This window comes from Apodemus sylvaticus, chromosome 9, assembly GCF_947179515.1.
Source record: "Apodemus sylvaticus chromosome 9, mApoSyl1.1, whole genome shotgun sequence".
Lineage (NCBI taxonomy): Eukaryota > Metazoa > Chordata > Mammalia > Rodentia > Muridae > Apodemus > Apodemus sylvaticus.
In genome coordinates this window covers 77,480,903-77,500,545 of record NC_067480.1, presented here as the reverse complement: position 1 = coordinate 77,500,545, position 19,643 = coordinate 77,480,903, and the positions used below count along the sequence as shown (strand labels likewise).

At 50.7% G+C, this 19,643-nt stretch overlaps 1 protein-coding gene across 1 annotated transcript in view; it reads left to right on the top strand.

Moving 5' to 3' along the window:
• Positions 1–19,053, top strand: part of Kif6 (kinesin family member 6) — a 279,007-nt gene extending 259,954 nt beyond the window's left edge. Inside the window, exons 17-23 of the mRNA XM_052191851.1 lie at positions 4,375–4,459; positions 6,250–6,385; positions 10,143–10,225; positions 15,368–15,415; positions 15,876–15,965; positions 17,854–17,948; positions 18,914–19,053. Coding sequence (XP_052047811.1) covers positions 4,375–4,459; positions 6,250–6,385; positions 10,143–10,225; positions 15,368–15,415; positions 15,876–15,965; positions 17,854–17,948; positions 18,914–19,053 — 677 coding nt within the window. The remainder of the gene's footprint in view (positions 1–4,374; positions 4,460–6,249; positions 6,386–10,142; positions 10,226–15,367; positions 15,416–15,875; positions 15,966–17,853; positions 17,949–18,913) is intronic.
• Positions 19,054–19,643: the final 590 nt, after the last annotated feature.

Sequence of the window (19,643 nt, the reverse complement as noted above, 5' to 3'; positions counted from 1 at the left end):
TGACATGGCCAGGGTCCCAGTGGGAACAAAGGCCTGCAATCCCAAGCTCCCTCCCTCTCCCCCTCTGGCCTTGCTCAGTCTCTTCATTCGCCTCCTCTTGTCTGCTCAGCCCAGACCCCTCTTCACAGGGGCTGGCTCCTGAGTCACAATGCAGTCTACAAAACAGGCATCACTTTTGGCCATCGGCCCATCTGGGACATTGAGGGTAGCTTGTGACTCAGGGACACTGTGCCTTCATCCCAGCCGCTGGAGGTCCCTTGCCCCAGCCCTCCTTCCCAGACCCTTTCAACCAGCTTAGAAAATCCTGGCACCACCACCCCACCCCCATTAGAGGCTCTTCATTGCAGTCTCAGATCAGCTACAAAAGATTGGATCAGGAGACTCTCCCCCATCCCTATCCCTACCCCACCCCCACCACTGTTATCCCCTCAGCTTCTCACAATCTCAATGCCAGAGTCCTTACCATGGCCTAAAGGGGCCAAACACACTCTGCCTCAGTTTCCTCATGGACCTCAGCTCCTTCTGTTCTTTGCCAGCTCCTGCAGGCACACAGCCTTCTCACTGTTCCCATAGGCAACAAGCAGGCTCACGCCCAAGACCTTCACATGCTTCTCTGTCGCCTAATGTCCGCACATCTCTGTCCTCTTACCCCCTCCTCCAAAAGGGTACCCATGACACTCTCAACTTTTCGTCCAGCTTTGGCTTTCAATCTATTGTATTATCTAGTAGAGCTAATTTTGTTGTTGTTGATTGAAGTTCATCTATGTCACTAGAATTAATCCTTCTGGAATAGGATAGGCCAACAGTCACCACTAAATACACATCTCTTAAGGGGCTAGGAGAGGGCTCCATGGGTAAGAGTACTTTCTGGGAAAGTCTGACAACCCAAGAGAGCCGATTCTATGTAGTTGTCCTCCGATCTCTGCACACACATACACACACACACACACACACACACACACATGGCATTGCACACTTCCCCTAGTCCTGTTGATCCTTAGCTCACACAGCACAACCGCAGAGCCTACTGTGGTTGTGGGGATGGATGAGGTACACACATTGACCTGGACCACGACTACACCAACTGTAGCCCACCTAACCTATTCTTGTGTCAGACACATTGAGAATGATCCCTCTGCCTAAGGCTCCAGGGCATCCCCCACTCCTGCGGCATGCCCACAGAAACCAGCACACTCCATGGGGTAAGGCAGGAGCCGAAGGGCCGTGAATGCATGTTGGGACTCGGTCCCATCACCTTCCCCTCTCACCTTCACAGTCCTTGATGCTCACTCCCAAACATAACCGGAGTCCTCCCTCCACCCTCCTCCTGTATCCTCTCTGCTGGTCCTCTCTCTACCCTCTTTCTGCATCCTCTCTGCTGGTCCATACCTCCCAGCCATCACCCAGGCTGTCACCGAATCCCCCGTATGCCCTTGGTGCAGGATCAACAGTGTTGAAACAGGGAAGATGGGGCAGAGTTCTGTGTCGACAGATTGCAAAGCACATTGGGTGTTTCTGGAGCTCTAGGGAACAGAGTGTCCTGAGCATTTAAAGGCCTGCTGTCATTTGGTGTTAAATGCCTCTTTTTTACGGTTCACATCTGCCATTTTTCAGAGAGAGGGCCATCAAATAAACATGAAATCCAGTGTGCCCTGTCCTCAACCTCTAAACAAAGATCTGGGGAAAGAAGCAGAAATCAAGAGCTGCATGTCCCCCTCTCAGGCTCCCTCCGCCTGTGACTCGGGGGTCATGGAGGATTGTGGGTAATAAAGACTGGAACATGAAATGTTCCCACAGGATGCCAGCTTCTTCTTCAGCTGAGATGATAGACCTGCTCACCTTGGGCAAGGAAGAGAGAGATTGGTTCCACAGAGATAAAAGGCAGACTAGTGACCGCTTAGGATATGTGTCCATGCGTCAGTGAAGCAGGATGGAGGGAGAGGCGAGAGCGATGAGACGTCAGATGGAGGAGTCTCTACAGGCCAGACTCGCAGTAAGCCGGAGTGCTGCAGCTCGGGTCAAGGGCCAGCCTGCTGGAACAGGATACACCATGAGACAGCCACTTGTAAAAAGCATGAGAGGCTTTCGACCGACCACAAGCTTAACAGAGGGCTGTGTGTGCCCAGACTGTGAGCTGGCACAAACATTTGACTCTTTGGGACCAGAAAGAAAAAAAATCACACCTCAGCTTTTCCCAGCCATGTGACCTCTTATTTATGGACAGGAAGTCTGTGATGAGGTAGGTGGTAGTGCAATCCCTGCATGGGCATTCTGAGGTCTTCATGGTGCATAGAGGACCTTGTGTGTGCCTACTGAACAGAGAAAAACATTTTAGAAAGAGGGCATTCAATAAATGATCAGCATTAGGAACTTTTGCTTACTACAGAAATATAGACTGGAAATTATCTGGGGGTTCTGAAGAATAGTTTTGTCTGAATCAGGGTCTCCTATATCCCTGGCTGGACTGAATCTTAATACATAGCCAAAGATGGCCTCAGACTTTTAATCTTTCTGCCTCAGCCTCCAAGTGATGGGACAACAAGGGTGTGCCTCTATGCCCAGCGGAACACACATGTTTACACACTATGTGATTTTTTTTTTGTGAGTGTAAATGTGGGCAGGTGCGTGTCATGACACACACCTGGAGGTGGACATTGGAAGACACTCTTGGACGTCCGTACCTCCATCTCGCTTGAGACAAGGTCCCCCTTTGTGGTTGGCCACTCTGGATGCCAAACTAGCCGGACAGTGAGTCTCCAGGTACCCTCCTGTCCTCAGCTCCCACCTGGGCACGGGGGCTACAGATGCTCACTACTGCACCCAGCCTTCCTTGGGCTCAGGGGATTCAAACCTAGGTCCTCATACTTTGATGGCAAGGGCTTTACCCACTAAGCTATTTCCCCAGCCTGAAATTACATATTTAAAAGCTGGAAAGAGCCCCTTTGCACCCCGCTCCTCTCATCCCAGATGTGAAGTGATACCAGGTCTCTTAAATGAGATAATTAGACAATAACCAGTTTGCTGAGCCCCACACACAAGGAACTGGATAAGTCAGCCTTGGAAGAGACTGCGGACTCATGTAGTATGGTGGTGGTGGTGAATATTTAAAGGGCCTCAGAATAGAAAAGACATTCTGCGCTGCTCCAAGGAGCCCGTGTGGCAATGAAAGAGGACAGTAATAGGGACAATCTCTTCTCAAAGTTGGTGGAAATAGCTGTGACCCATGAAGCGTGTTCTCTACAGTGCTGTGCTGTGGCTGCAGCAAGCCTGTGAACAGAAAGCAAATGTTCATGACTCAGAAATGCTGGGGTTGGTGGGGCGAAGCATTTGATCCCTGGTACCTAGGTGAAAGTGGAAGGAGAGACTAGATCCCAGAAAGCTGTCCCCCACCTCTATATGCATTGTCGCTGGCACTTCCCCAACCCATGATAATGAATAATAATAAAAAAAATGTTCTACCAGGAGTTTTGAATTCAGGACCCTGGTCACCAAACAAATGGGGATTTGCACCCGGGGATCAGGGAGTTAGCCACAGGGCTCCTTAAGCCTCATCGGGAATGCAGGAGTGAGGCCTGCCTCAAGCAGTTGTCATCAGGGTTAAGTCTGGTTTTTGTTCAGAAAGCCGCATGGGCTGAGGGGCAAGCATGGGGGAGGTGGCAGGGAGGTTTTCATTCTGGAGGAAGGGCGGCTAAGCAATGGCATGTACTGGGGGGAGGGGGTGGAGAGCGGGAGGAGATATGGGGCATTGACGCACAGGGGTGGGGGTGGGGCATGACCTGGAGGCAGGGGTGAGAGTGGAGAGCAGCACCGGTGGGGGGCGGGGCTTCACTCTGCTGTAAGAAGCACTGAGCCATCGCAGACTCCCTGGGAGGTGGGAAATGAGCAGATGAGCTAGGAGGGGGCTCTGGGCCCCCCACCCCCCAGCCAGGCACCCACACAGAGGGCTCAGCATCCAGGCCAGCTCACAGCCACCAGCCAGTCCCACTGAAGGGCTCAGGCCTCCCCCAGGTCTCATTGCCATTAGGTCTGCCTCCAGAGACCAGTGACAGAGACCAGGGCTGGGGGGAACCGGAGGAGGGCCGCTCTGAAGCCAAGCCGAGGCTGCCACCCAGAGGCCCCCAAAAGAACTCCCAGGACCCCTTCCATCGTTGGATGCCCTTGACCTCTGCCATTGGCCCCTTCCTGTCTTTCCTTTCTACCTCTCTCTGCTGATGTAACCTCTCTCTGCTGATGTAGCCTCTCTCTGCTGATGTAACCTCTCTCTGCTGATGTAACCTCTCTCTGCTGATGTAACCTCTCTCTGCTGATGTAGCCTCTCTCTGCTGATGTAGCCTCTCTCTGCTGATGTAACCTCTTGGCATCTTACTCCTCCAGGAATCTCAGAGAACACGGCTCCACCCTCCACCCCTGACCCCCAGGAGGAGAAACTGCGAGCACAGCTGGAGGAGGAAAAAGGCAGGTGAGCCACCAGCTGTCTATCTGTCTGTCTGTCTGTCGCCGCCTGCTTTCTGACCCCAGCCTCCCTGGGCCTCCAGGGCTACAGCTTCTCCTTAGGAAAGGTGTCCAGCCTGGTGCCCTGAACTGCAGGAGAGGGTAGGGACAGCCTTAAGTAAGGCCTACACCCAGAAGGGGTTGAGGTAGAGTCTTGTCCTGACAGCCAGCACCCTCTGCAGCAGTGGTTCTCAACCCGGCCGTCGCGACCCCCACAGGGTGGCCTGTCGGATATCCTGCATGTCAGATATCCAGTACCTTCTGAACTGGATATTTACGATCCGTGACAGTAGCAATGACACATGCTCTCCTGTACAGCATCTAGCTGCCAGCCACAGCGAATCTGGGAACAGAACGCAATATTGATACACAGGCCTCAGTGACGTGATAGCAATGAGATAATTTTATGGTTGGGGGGTCACTACAACATGAGGAACTGCATTAAAGGGTCCCAGTGTTAGGTAGGTTGAGACCCACTGATCTGAAGGCACCAAGGCGCATGCCATAGGCAGGCTTCACGGCAGCTTTACCGAAGTTTAACCTGGGTCTTGAAAACCTGAGATCTTCACCCAGTTCTCAAGGCCCCAAGGTGATCTTCCAGGGTGAGGAGACATAAACAGGCTTCTCACAGGATCAGGCAGCACAGATCATTCATCCGTTTATCCTTCATGTCAAGGCTGCATCGATCCGGAGGTCTAAACAGGTTACTTTTCTGCCTCATGTTACTGGTGGCATCACTACAACATCCCTCAACACACACATACACACACACACACACAAAACACATACATACACATACACACACACACACACACACACATATACACACCCACCATATTACACACACACATCACATACATGCCATACACCACACATACCATACCACACACACACCACACACACACCACACATCACATACCACACACACACCACACACACATCTCACACACATACACACACACACACACACCACACCACACACACATATCACACACACATCACACACACATATCACACACACACATCACACACACACACACACATACACACACACACACTACTCCCTCACCGCTTCTTCAGAGCAAAGGCTCGTGTGCCGTGTGCAGGCCCATTGGCGCTTTCCCCAGCTGTCCATCTCCCCTCGCTGTATCACTCCCTTCCTCCGAGGCTGTGAGAAGCAACTGCAAATGCAGCTGAGGAAAGAGTTTCCATCTGCTGGCGCTCTAAGGGTACCGTCCAGCAGGGTGGGGAAGGCCTGGGCAGGAACGTGAGGCCACATACCCCACATTCAGAGAACGAAGATGGATGCTCAGCCCTTCCAACCCTTTTACTCTGTCCCGAGTTCAAGTCTCTGGGCTGGTGCTGCCCAGTTCTGGATACATCAGCCATGCTCGGTTAAAGCTCTCTGGAAACAGCCTCCCGAGTACTCACAGAGGTGACTCAGAACCTTCATGCTGCCACTGAAGACCAAGGGTCAGCGTCTTCTCTACATATTCAATGAAAAGGAATGCTTATTCTTGGAGAAGTAGCCCCTGTGCCTAGTGAGTGAAAGATGATCCTCCTGTTCTCTCTGATGGGCTCAACACCTAGTGTCTTGTTCTAGCCTTGGCAGAGCCCCTTGAGCACCCCCCCTTGCTAGCACCAGGCAGCTCTGCCAGGCCTCTGTGGCCCAGACCCTCTTCACTTGCAGCCTTCCCTGCCTCCGCTGTGCTGGTGACTTCAGGCATCTGCTCACTGCTGCTTCTAATGCCACCGCAGGTACAAAACGACATTTATGCGCCTGAAAGCCCTGAAGGTGGAGACCGAGCACCTGCAGCTGCTCATGGACAAAGCCAAGGTCAAGTTACAGAAAGAGTTCGAAGCCTGGTGGGCAGAGGAGGCCACCAGCCTGCAGGTGTGCTGTGGGGGACATCGGGGTGGTCCCTGTGGGGGCTGTCCTGTATAAGCTTGTGCCCCTTGGGAGACAGGGACGGGATGAGGGTTTCAAACCTCAGGCCTGTGGGCGCTGGCCCTAGCTCAAGAAGCAAGTGCTCGCCAGAGTGGTAGGAACACAAGGAGGTCTGTGTCTCCAGGCTCCAAGGCCTCAGATAACCTGACCAATGAGAGATGACTCAAAAAGGTTGTCTCTGTTGCTTCATCTAAGATACTTCGGAGACCTCATTTGACATTCCCCTCTCTTACCCTCACTTCTCCTTCCCTCCCTCCTGCTTCCCTTCCTACCATCACTTCTTATTTTTTCTTTCTTTGAGGCAGAGTCTCTCCATGTAGACCAGACTGGCCTTGAACTCAGAGATCTGCCTGCTTCTGCCTCCTGAGTCCTTTGATTAATGGCAGATGCAGCCAGACCTGGTTATTCAGTTATTCTTTCTGTCATTTTACACACACACACACACACACACACACACAGAGAGAGAGAGAGAGAGAGAGAGAGAGAGAGAGAGAGAGAGAGAGATTTCTAGAGATTTTAGAAAACATGAGGAAGAAAGTAGAAATTACTTTTATCTTGCCACTTTAGGAGAACCAACTTGACTTATGATATCTCTCTGTGCTTTTTCTCCATATGTACCACCATGGGGTTTTTATCATTTTGATGAAGTGTATATATGTGTTGTGAGGGGAAAGGTATTGGTTTCTGGCTTGTAGTACCAGGACTCAAGCCCAGAATCTCAAGCATACTAGGTGAGCATCCTACCACAGAGCTACATCTTGTTGGTCTTCAAGGACTGTGGTTGGCCATGAGTTTCTTAACTTTTTAGAATGACTGCTTTTTCATATCATAATTCTGTAAAGTCCCGTCCAACTGTCACTGTTTCATCCTGGAAATATGCTTCAGACAACTTAGTCTATCTGATTTTGAATATTTAGATAGTCTCTGGTTCTTCACAGTAGACATATCTGTAGACAGTTTTTGCATATTTCCCAGACAAATCTCTAGAAAGTCTCTCTGATGTTGTGAAATCTAAAATAACCTGCTAAGAAGTAGCAGTTAAGACCCCAGCTTCCTGTGTGCTCCCATACAACCCCTTGGGTATGGTAGAATGGATGTGGGGAGGTCACAGGGTCACATTACCCTCGAAGAGCCCCCTCCCCCTCTGAGGCTCAGTCTTTACTTTAAGGATAATGAAACTTCAAGACAGCAAGGGTATATGACCAAGGACACCCTGCCAAGCACTGACAGTGCATTATTTCTGGCCACAGTGTCACACACTTGCAGACACAGCACTTAGGAGGCAGAAGCAAGAAGATTATGAGTTCAAGACCAGCCCGGACCACACAAAAACTAAGACCTCATCTCAAAAATAATTTTTTATTCATTATGGAAATCAGTATTATGGTTCCTAAACAGACAGAAACTAGAATAACAATATTACTGAGCTATGCCCCTCCCGGAGAGGCACCTGAAGGAACCTAAGCACAGCACAGAAGTGTGTGCACATCCGTTCTTGTGGCTGTGTTGGTCACAGTAGCCAGTGTAGGTATCCAGCATCAACTGAGAAGGAAAGTGTGGTGTATATATACAGTAGAGGTTTAGTCGGCTATGAAGAAGAATGAAACCATTACCTTTGTAGGAAGACGGATACAATGGAGATAATTGCATTAAACTCAGTAAACTAGGCTTGGGAAGATAAAGACCACATGTGTCTCTCATATGTGTAACCTAGATTTAAATATATCTGTGGTGCTTGTATGTGACATGCAAGTAGAAGGGGTGACGTGGAGGATGATGTTTGATGCCTGCAACCTACATAGTTCGAGGGAAAAAACAACTCCCATAAGGTATACTCTGACACACACACACACACACTAACTTGACATATGAATTAAAAATCAAAGTCGCCGGGCGGTGGTGGCGCCCGCCTTTAATCCCAGCACTTGGGAGGCAGAGGCAGGTGGATTTCTGAGTTTGAAGCCAGCCTGGTCTACAGAGTGAGTTCCAGGACAGCCAGAGCTACACAGAGAAATCCTGTCTCGAAAAAACCAATAATAATAATAATAATAATCAAATAAATAGTAAGTTCATACATTACCAATGACCATATAACGGCTCAATAAAAAAATCAGTTCATTAAAATTAAATATACATGGGAAAATAAAGAAAATTAAACAGACTGGAATAATACAGCTATCAAAATAATTTTAAAATAAAGCTATGTAATAAAATATGTATATCCTTCTATAGGAATATTAATAAGATTTAGGTGTGTGGTTATCAATGAAGTATTAGGTGCCTTGGTTGGTAGCAAATTCACAGGGACTGTTGATGTCTCAGGGTGGGTGACATCCTTTCTTAATCTTAGGTAGAAGCTAGGGAAAATGAAGATGCCCTTGATTTCCATGTGTGTCCACAGTGGCCCTGGCTTCCTTTGGGACTCTGGGTCTAAGACTGTCCCTAGTGGGTTCATCTGGGAGGAGGCTGTCAGCCGGTGCCCAAGGGATCTCAGCACTGGTCAGTAGACCCGCCCCACGAAATACCCGGAGAAGTGTTCAGAGATTCCCATGGCTTGTTAGTTATACAGTGAAAGCCGCAGCAGCCAAGCTGGTCAGATCCCTGTGCCTCCTGCCACCCAAGGAGTTGTCACCGAAACAAGAGTCCAGATGGTGACAGCAGAGATGACGGACACCTTGCCACGGGGGAAGCTGATGCCACACAGCTGTGGGTGCTTTCTTAGCCCAGCCCATAGACGTCTCCTGGGTGGGCTGAGGCAGGACAAGGGAGGTGATGGGTGCTCCGTGATGGCTTTCCAGCGATGCAGGAAGCCAGTGGGAACCCCTGGCAGCAGCTCCGCTCAGGTTCACTGCGTTCATGGCTTCTGGGCAGCCCGAGGGGTGTTCAGGGAATCTGACAGGGTATTCGGGGAGGCTCTCGGGATGTTCTGGGAGGGTTGCAGGGTACTCTGGGATACTCGGAGCTACTGCTATAGCAGCGTTGGTCCCCTGGACCACTGCAGACATGCAACCATTCTGGAGCCATCATGGCAGAGGGGAGCACTCCGGGGGCCTGCTCCATTGTGCCGTTAGAGGATCTCAGGGACAAGAGAAGCACACACACAGGAAGGATCTCCCTCCCGAGAGAGGCCAGATGATACTGTACTCACCTCTTTTTTAACCTGAAAAAACTAAATATTTTCTCCATTTGGAAAACTGGAGGGCACAGAGAATAAACCAGGCTTTGTTAACAATGTCCCCATTCACAGACTACATTCTGATGAAACAAAACTTTGCTCATAATTACGTCCATATTTTCTTGTCATATACATTATATATACTTACTTCTATAATGGGCTTTTCCTTCTTAAGAATGACATCAAAGAACTGGAGAGATGACTTCACGGTTAAGAGCACTTCCTGCTCTTCCTTGTAAAGGACCAGAGTTAGGTTCCCAGCACCCAGACTGGGTGACTCACAATTGCATGTAATTCCAGCTCCAGCAGGATCCAACATCCCCTTCTGGCCCCCAAATACACATACATATAAACAAGAATTTTAAAAAGGAAAAATGTGTTTTAAAGAATGCATCAAGGGGTGAGGATTCAGCAGCTTAAAGCCTCCAGTGTCAGAGCCGGTGCTGGGGCACAGGACGAGAATTACGACGAGAACAGCATACCACGGCGTTGGGCTTAAACTAACAAAATCCCTTCTTGGGCCAACAGATAAACTCCCCGGCCGCGAACCTCCAGGATGCTGTGAAGCCGTTTCCTCACCAGGACCAGACACAGCTTCTTTCCAAGAAAAGGTCAGGACACAGTCATTGTCAGGCCTGCGTCAGGTCACCAGGAGAGGCTCCTGCCTCCTCCTTGTGGGCAAGGTCTGGGAGGCTGAATTGCCTTTGCCGTTTAATTGGTTGTAGCTCCTCCAGCATGTGTCTTCAAAGCTCTCTTGAATGCTACCTGTCAGATCCTCACTCTGACAGCTGAGTCAGTACACCTACCACCTAAGGTGGAGGAAGGAGTTGGCTAAGCAGGGGGCGTGGCCTGGGAGGGGCGTGGCCTGGGAGGGCGTGGCCTGGGGCGTGGCCTGGGGCGTGGCCTGGGAGGGTGTTTGGGAAGAGGTAGCCTAGAGAGTACTCAATTGTGACAAGTATATAAATATCCCTTGTCCTAGAGAAGATTCAGGAGACAAATGGGCAAGTTGTGGACCGCCTCCCACAGGGCTGCGTGATGCTTAGAGCACCAGCTCCAATGGATCTGATGCCCTCTGGTTCTCTAAATGGTATAGAGATTCAGTAGGGACTTCGTGTCTCTGCACATCGTGGTCTGGCCTCTTACTAATCATCCAATACAGGTGGCAGAATCTCTCTGATCTACACCCAGCAGTCACCCACCTCAGACTCAGCCCTCCCAGACCAGATGCTGGGACGGAGTGAGTGGGGCACCCATCTTTGCCATCAAGAGGCTGTCACACCTGTGGGTTGAAGAACACCAAGAGCCCATGTTCAAAGTCTGAAATGAATCTTCTTTAAAAAGATACCAGAGAGCAGGAGAGATGTCCCAGAGATTAAGAGTAGTTGCTGCACTTATAGAGGATCCAGGTTCAATTCCCAGCAAGCACACGGCAGCTCACAACTATAATTCCAGTCGAGGGGATTTGACGTCCTCTCCTGATCTCCAAGGGCAATGCTCATGAGTGCAGTGCAGTTACACACATTTGGACAAAGCACTCATACACCAAATAAAAGTAAGTAAATAAATAGTTCTAAAAATTCAAAGAATAAATGAGATGCCAGAAGTGGACAGCATGGCTCAGTGGGTAAGGGCACTGTCACAAACCCTTATGACACCGTGAATTTGATCCCAATGACCCACATGGTGGAAAGAAACAATGACCTTCTGCAGGTTGTCCTCTTCACATGCATGCTGTGGTGCACACACACGTACACATACATGTACACACACACACACACACATACACAGAGAGACATTTTTTTTTTACAAGGTGTCAGACAATGCCCATAAAAGCCTGAGGGAAATGTCACACAAATTCCAGCAAGGGACATTCTACAAAATGCCTGGCCAGTACAGCTCAAAAGTGACAAGGAGTGTGACAGTCTTGACGCCAAGCGGAGACAAAGACTTGACAGCCCCAGATACTGTGGAGCCCTGGGTGGTGCGCTGCAGCCAAAGGACGTGAAACCTCAGAACGGCCGCCTGAGATGTGTGGCTTGGGGTCAGGGCTGGCCGGGTGAGAGCAGCAGCTGCGTCACCGCCTGTAGAAATGGGCAGGGGTCGCGGGGACAGTCTGTGCTGCCTTTGCACGTCCTCGGAGACCTTCTTTACAAATCCAGACACCTGGGGCTGGAGACACGGCTCAGCCATTAGGAGCATTTGCTGCCCTCGCAGAGAGGGCCTGAGCTTGGTTCTAAGCACCAGACCCAGGCCTTTCATGACCCCACTGGTAACCCCAGCTCCAGGGGAAAGGGGATCCCACACTTCTGGCTTCTCTAGGCACACACACACATACACATAATTAAAAATTAATATTTTTAATTAAAAAATCTTATCTAGAAAAAATATTCCTCCGGTTGGCATTCCCCCAGGCCTCCCAGATCACGCCAGGCCTTAGTGCCCACGCGTCCCTGACACAGTGCCCACCTCCACCACAGAGCAACAGTGGTCGGCTGCGTTTTGTTGGGACGCCTGGGTGTTTTAAAAACCAGTAAATTCAGAAAATAAAAAACAGTAAATTGAACTTTATTAAAATTTTAAGAGATGTCACCAGGCTGGAGAGACGGCCAGGCAGTTGAAAGTATCCCCGCGCTGTGCTGCGCTGCGGGCTGCAGCTCAGATCCCAGCGCCCACTTCGGGCTGCTCACAAACACCTGCAACTCTATCCAGTGCCATCCTCTGACTGCCACAGACATCCTTAAACAAACATGTGCACACATGCATACAAACACACACTCACAGTCAAGTAAATGAAGAATTAATAAAATAAAAAAATAAAGGGACTCTGTTAAGGAAAAGAAGCAAGCTCAGACCAGAGGATAATTGCAAAGCACATATCTTACAAGAGACTTGACCCAAAATACACACAGGACACTTTTATGTGCAATGGTAACTAATGGTAACTAATGAATTAATTAGTTAATTAATAGGGCTGGGCCTGGTGGTGCACACCTTTAATCCCAGCACTTGGGAGACAGGCAGGAAGCTCTGAACTGTGGTATCCTGGAGGGGGTGGGGGGGAACTGGGAGCCCTTTCCCTCCACACTTCACAGGGTGCCTCCCTATCCTCCTGCCTGAGCCACATAAGGGGATAGACCAGGCCTCTACAGAAGCCCCTGGCTACCTCCGTCTCCCTGGTGGTCACCTCCTTCTGCCCTGCTGCCTGGCTCATCTCTCAGGCTCCGCTATTCGCTCTGCCCCTCAGCCGCGCACATCTTGTCTCTCTGGCCCCCTGAACATTCCCTGGCTTCCAAAGAAAGCTAAACCGGGAGAACATCATGTAAAGGGGCCCTTTGACAGCCAGTGGCTCATTCCCACAGGTTCACTGCTGCTTCTAAACTGCCCTTGGCCTGCTGTGAAGGTAGCACCCATGGGAGGAAACCCCTCCTCTTCTCCAGGCTTTCCCCAGCCACCCCTTGAAGCCCTGAAAGAAGGCAGCCATTCTCCCAAGAAGAATGTGCAGTGACTGCCACCTTGTGGCTGTCTCTGGTCCTGCAGTACCCCACGTCAGGCTCAGCACGGAGGAGATCCCTCTGGACTGTTCCTCCTCTAGGGTGCCACAGTGAAACTTTAGACAGCTAGGGGATGAGCATGTGGGTGTGAGTAGGGGGTTGGGAGCCACATGCTCTGGCTTCCCTTCCTGTCTGTCTGGTTCACAGTTCTGAGACTGTGGAGACGGTCCCAGGGTAAGAGGCCTTATCATCCTGTCAGGTGGCAGAGCAGACGGTTGGCATTAGACAAAAAACCAAACTCATATGTGGGAAAACAAGCTGTGGGCCTAATCAAGGGCTTGGAGAGATGACAGTGGACTTACTAAGCTATCTCACGTCTCTGTCACCCTGGCCACCTCCCTACCTGAGTGTCACCAGCTATAAAATGAAGGTTCTGACCGTGTTAAGCCCCCTTCGCCTCTGACACCAATCTTCAGGGGAGCATCCCAAGACAGAGCCGAGGCTCCAAGTCCACGTGGCAGAGTGTATTGCAGGATAGCCTAGAGACTACACTTGGCTCCTCCACAGAGGACCGTGGAAACCCTGCGGCCAGGAGCCCTGGGCAAGGAGTACACGTCAGTTAGCGATGCTGTGAGCTCCTGGGTGTGGATCCTCCACCCGTGAGCATGCAGTGGGCACCAGAGACCGTGCAGCGGAGCAGTGCAGTAAGGGACAGAGCGCCCTCTGGAACAGCAGCCAGGAGCCGGTCAGTGGGGCAGGAAGGCTGGGAGCACGGTGGAGGCCTCCCAGGTGTGAGAGCACCTGCTATTTAACTGCTCTCCACCTCTGTTCGCATCTCTTAAGATGAAGATGATGGTGTCCTCAGAAGGACTTATGCCTCAACTTCCCGTGTGACAAAACAACTGGACTGAAGAAAGGTTTATCCTGTCCCAAGATTTCAGAGGTTTCAGACTGAGGTCAGCTGGATCCATTGCTCTGAACTGAGGGGAGGCCTCGCATCATAGAGGAGACAGTGTAGGGTCGCCTCGTGGAAACATTGGGAAGCAGAGACATACAGACAGACAGAGTGTAGAAGCCAAAGCCATGCTCTTCCCACATCTACTAGTAACCTACTTCCTCAAACCTGGATCCACCTCCTGATCTCTACCATCTCTCTATCTATTAATAATGCCATCAAATGGGGAATCCATCAGAGGATGAGGGCAGTCCCTCAGGATCCAGTCTCCTCCCCAAAGCCATGAACACCAGTGTCTCTGGGTGAGGGGAGACACTTTCCTGTCCAGATCATAGCAGGCACTAAATTGAAACATGGAACATCTTAGGGACATGGCAGAGAAGAGAAGTCCTCACCCCAGAATCTGTTGGGTGTGGTTAACCAGCAGAGAGTTAGCGACCGCTTACGGCAGCTCTCTCCTCCCAGCTATGAGTCTCCTGATGCCTAGGACCCTCACAGAAACAAGGAAAGGACATGTTCTAAAGCCCTTGTGCAGCCCTAGTGGCTTTAGTATCACCTTATCCCACTATGACTTCACCTAAGGAATCTCTGGGGCCATCCCATAATCCCATTTCTCAGAGGAGAAAGGAAGGGAAAGGCTGAGGTGATTTCTGAGCAATCTTTTGAGATATAAATGGAGAGCTGCCAAAGGGTTTCAGTGGCTACTGCTAAGACAGCCAGCTGTGCTCCTCTTGAGGACCACGCGCCCACATGTGACACCTCTCTCACTTTCCAAGGCTCCTCTTTGAGCAGCCCATACCTCTGCTCCTGGGAGCACACTTATTCTCCAGTCACGTGCCTTTCTGTAATGCATCTACGAACCCCCATCTCTGCCTCATAAACTGACTAGTCCTGAAATCCTTCCCTGAGCTGATGCCCCGAAAGGTCTAACGGAATGCCTTAGACTTCTGGGTCTCTGCCTCTGCACTACTGGCCAAGGGGCGTGGCATCTGCAGAGCCTCACCAGAAGGCCTGGTTGTAGACACCATCCGTAAAGGACAACTGTCATCTTCACAATCACCCCTGCTTGTCCATCTTCAAGACGGCAACACTTTGCTCCAACAATGAAAACAACCATGTAGCCACCCAAGTCTTCTCAGGTTGCTATTACAAAATGTCAGAGTCTGGATGGTTCATTGACCAGTCGGTGGTTGGTTTCTCTGGTGCTGGGGAACAACACACCAGGATCTTGCGTGTGCCCGATAAGCTTTCCACCACTGTGCCATGTTTCACACTCACTTGGCTTTTCTACATTTGTTTGGTCACAGTTCTCGAGACTTGCAAGTTGAAAATGGAGCTGGCGGCCTGGATGTCTGGTAAGGGCCCTGCTCCCTCCCACAATGGCAGGAAGAACTCCTGTTTCTTTTATAAAATTACCAACCCCAGTCTTGAGGGTCTAGCCTTGTTACCTCATCCCATCCCAAAGACTCCATCTCCATCACTTTAGGGGCAGAGTTCAACCTATGGATTCCACAGCACAGAGGTGTAACTCTTGCTGTGTGGTCTCCCTTCTGTTTGTGTCCTCCTTTCTGTGTCCTGACCCACTGACCTAGTCTGCCTTCCTCTCACAGGACACTCGCACATCATGAGAGCTCCACCCACAAGTTCTCAACTATCTAGTTATTATCTGGTCATCTGTCTACCAAGTCATACCTCCAAATGTTGTCTCTCTGAGAATTAGGGCTTTTGCATAGGAATTTGGGGAGAACACGCTCAGTTCACCAAAGCTGCTAAATATTCTAACTTCCTGTGACTCTTGTTTTTTTTTTCCCCCAGTGATAGGAATGCCAGAAGAATCCTCCCCTCTCCTTGCCCCAGTCAGCACAGCCAAGAGCCCAGTGGCTCCAGGATACTGGTGCAAGATAGGTAAGTATATATCTCCTCCCTAAAACAGTGACAGCCCTCAGTTCACCAAAGCCACTAAATCTTCGACTTCCTGTATCTTCCTGTGACTTCTGGTCTTTTGTTTTTTGATTTTTTTCCCCCCAGTGATAGGAATGCCAGAAGAATCCTCCCCTCTCCTTGTCCCATTCAGCACAGCCAAGAGCCCAGTGGCTCCAGGGTACCGGTGCAAGATAGGTATGTGTGGATCTCCTCCCTAATACAGTGACAGCTCTGAGGTGGGCAGATTGAACCCTAAAGTCTGCTTCTCCAACAAGAGGGTCCCTTGTCCATCCATTGATGTAGGCAGAACCTGGTACCTGGGAAGCTTCTCCCCACTCCCACCCACATTCTTCTCTTGCATCCAAACTCTCAAAACAGGAGGATTTCCCCCCAAACCTCCGAGGCCTAGTCAGAGTAGCTCATGCCCCCTGGTGACTGTATAAGATGAGCCAGGTGTGGTAGTGCACACCTTTAATCCTAGCACTTGGGGAACAGAGGCAGGCAGAACTCTTTTAAGTTCAAAACCAGGCAGATGGAACTCTGTAGGTTCAAAACCAGCTGAGTCTGTATAGTAGAAATTTGTCCAGTCTCCCTCTGCCCCCCAAAAAAGACAGAGAAGATCTGGAAAGCCCTCTGCCCACTACTCAAGAGAACTGAGTAGCCTCCCAGGGATCTGGAGCTGTGATTAGGCTAACAGAGTTTCAAAGGCCTCTTGCCAGCAAGGGCTGTTGGAACCACAAGACTAGAGCCCTAATCACCTACTGATTGCCCCTTTTTTCTCAGAGCTGCCTCAGGCTGAGTGCGCCCTCTACTGGTGGAACTCACCATCTCCCATCGCTGTTCCTGAACACCCACCCCCTACCCCTCAACCCTCACCATGCAGCTCCTGAGCCCAATTCTACAGATAGGGCGCCCACCAAAAATCCCAGTAACCAATAACTAGGTCATCACCTGGTTGTCCAAGAATGCCACTCATTTTGTGGAGTCCTAGGCATGAGATTGGCAAAGCCGGGGGGAGGGGGGGAGTGTCTCTAAGCCAGATGAAGAAAAAAGGGGGAAAGGACCAGTATCCTCCCTTTTTCAGAATTATTTTTGGATCTCACACAACTCTTCTGCTTACAAATCTGGCTACATAGCTACAAAGGATGCTGGGAAATGTAGTTTTTAACAGTAGCGCTTTAGCTAAATATGGTTGTGATTTGAAAGAGATAGAGAATAGCAACCTCTGCCTTGGGGGCAAATATCTACACCTCGTCAGCAGTGCGTGAGTACAGGGGAGACATCATCAAGATGTCAAATCTGTGCTGGGTGCCAAAGGAACAGTGTGGCTGGTTTGAGCAAGTCTAGGATGAGAGAATACAAAGGCTGGAGAAGGCAGGGTGGCACAAGCATCAGTCAGCTGCGTAACAGCGCATCTGGGGCAGCCTCAGGGAGTGGGAGCAGCTGCAGCAAAGGCCCCAGGACTGGACTGATCAGGTTATTGAAATGGAAAAAGGGAGTTCAGGAGTGAACCAGGGTCAGGGCTCTTAGGACCCAGGAAGTCATGGGGCAGGGTTTGAAATCTATTCCAGGAGTGATAAGAAGGGGGATGCACTCTTCACAAAGAGAGTGGAGAACTGGAAGGTCAGATGAAAACCAAGGGCCCCAAACAGAAGAGCAGGCTCAGTGCGTAAAAGCACTCGCTACGCATGCCTGATAGCCTGAGTTTCATCCCTAGAACCCTCTGTAGGAGAGAACCATCTGCCACAAGTTATCCTCTGACCACACACACACACACACACACACACATACCCACAACATCTGGGTGTAAAGGTATAAGGTGCAATGACTTGTAACATTGTGATGCATGTTTGTCCTCTATCTCGGAAAGGCCCCTGTCATCCATCCCACTCACTGGAGACAGCCAGACCGATTCCGACATCCTGGCATTCATCAAGGCCAGACAGAGCATTCTACAGAAGAAATGTAAGTACACATCCCCTGGGACCCCCACCCCCCGCAGGGTCATCTGTCCCACCCTTGGGAGAGAGCTGAAGGAAGCGGGAACCTGCAGAGGGACTCTCACGAGCTCCTGCAGCCACGGTCCTGGCCTGTCACCCTTTGTCCCAGGGCCCAGGTGTGTAGGTGGGTGGCCTGGGTGCCCCTGCTGCATCTGGCCAGACTCCCTCTCCCTGCTCCTGCGTTGTTCTCTGTCCCCTGAAAGCATTTCTGTCTCCTGCCCAGCCTTCTCCAAACAGGAAGGAGCTGAGGGAGGTTTGGTAATTCCTTGAAACCCTGGCTAGAAACCTCACTGACCTCTTGGAGCTGTGGATGTAAATATCACTTAAAGGCCTGGGGCTGGGGACACTGTGTCAGAAATGGACAAAATACCTGTCCCACAGCACAAAGGGAAGAAGGCACCTCCTAGCCTTCCTCACCGATCTGTTCTCTTGTGGACAAGCCTCTTCCATTCCCAGACACCCACGGGAACAAGGCCAGGCCCTCCTAGCCTGCCTTTGCACTTAATCCTAGTCTCAACCCAATATTCCAGTGGCTTAACGTGGTCTTGGCTTGTCAAAAGCTTCCCTCTTTAATGGTAAACCTGTCTGTGCATTTTCCATTGCTATAATAAAACGTCTAAGGCTGGGAAACTCCGTAAAGAAAACTGGTTCATTTAATCCAGTTCTAGGAGTTGTTCAAGAGCACACAGAGCATTGCAGCAGCTCTGCTCTGTAGAACCTCATGGCAGCTGGGATAGGAGGGAGGGTCACATGGTGAGACGGGAACCAGGAGTCATTCAGGGCTCAGGCTTCAGCAGCGACCCAAGGACCTCCCAAAAGACCCTACCCCCTAAAGGTTCCACTTCCCAGCCTCACCGCACCGACAACCAAGCCTTGTGTGCAGACTCGGACCACAGACAGCTTGGGTCACGTGGCTGACGCCCTGCCCAGGTGGATATCACGCTCAGATTCTCTATTACCCGGTGTGGCTTAGACAGAATCAGTTTGACGTGGACAGGACACTGGAGCTGAAGAAGGACTGTTATCATCACAGCATACAACTAGAGTGTCACTGGATGGTCACCTTTTGAGCGCTAGGAGCAGTGGCATGGGCCTTACCACATGGTAGTGCCATTTTATGTAGGGTCAGGCATATGTAGGGGGGTGGCTGTGCAGAGGAGGGGAGCTAAGGACGGAGCTGAAGAAACTCAGGAGGCCAGGTGGAGGCTGTTGTTAAGTGGAGTCTGTGAAGATGACTTTGCGTAAGGACAGGAATGTTGCAGCAGGAAGAGGAAGCACACGGTCGGTGTGACGTGTGTCTGTCCCCTTCCCTCTGATGTGTCAAGACCCCCGAGGAGAGAACTGTAAGGGAATGAAGTTCTGTCTGGGCTCACGGTGTTGTGACGTCAGTCCACGGTGGCAGGAAGGACAGAGAACAGCGCCCAGGATGGAGCCGGAAGCAGGATGAAAGGTTCTCGGCTTCCCCCCTTTATCCTGTCTGGACCCCTGGCCTCCTGGATGGAGCCCACACCTTCAGGGTGCCTCCTCCCTGCTTGGTTAATCCTCTCTGCAGATGTCGCCCACCCAGAAATGTGATTTACTGACTTCTTGGGCACTTTTCTGTTCTTGTGGACCATCAAGGTTAATCATCACACGGGGACCAGAAACCTCCCCGAGGAAG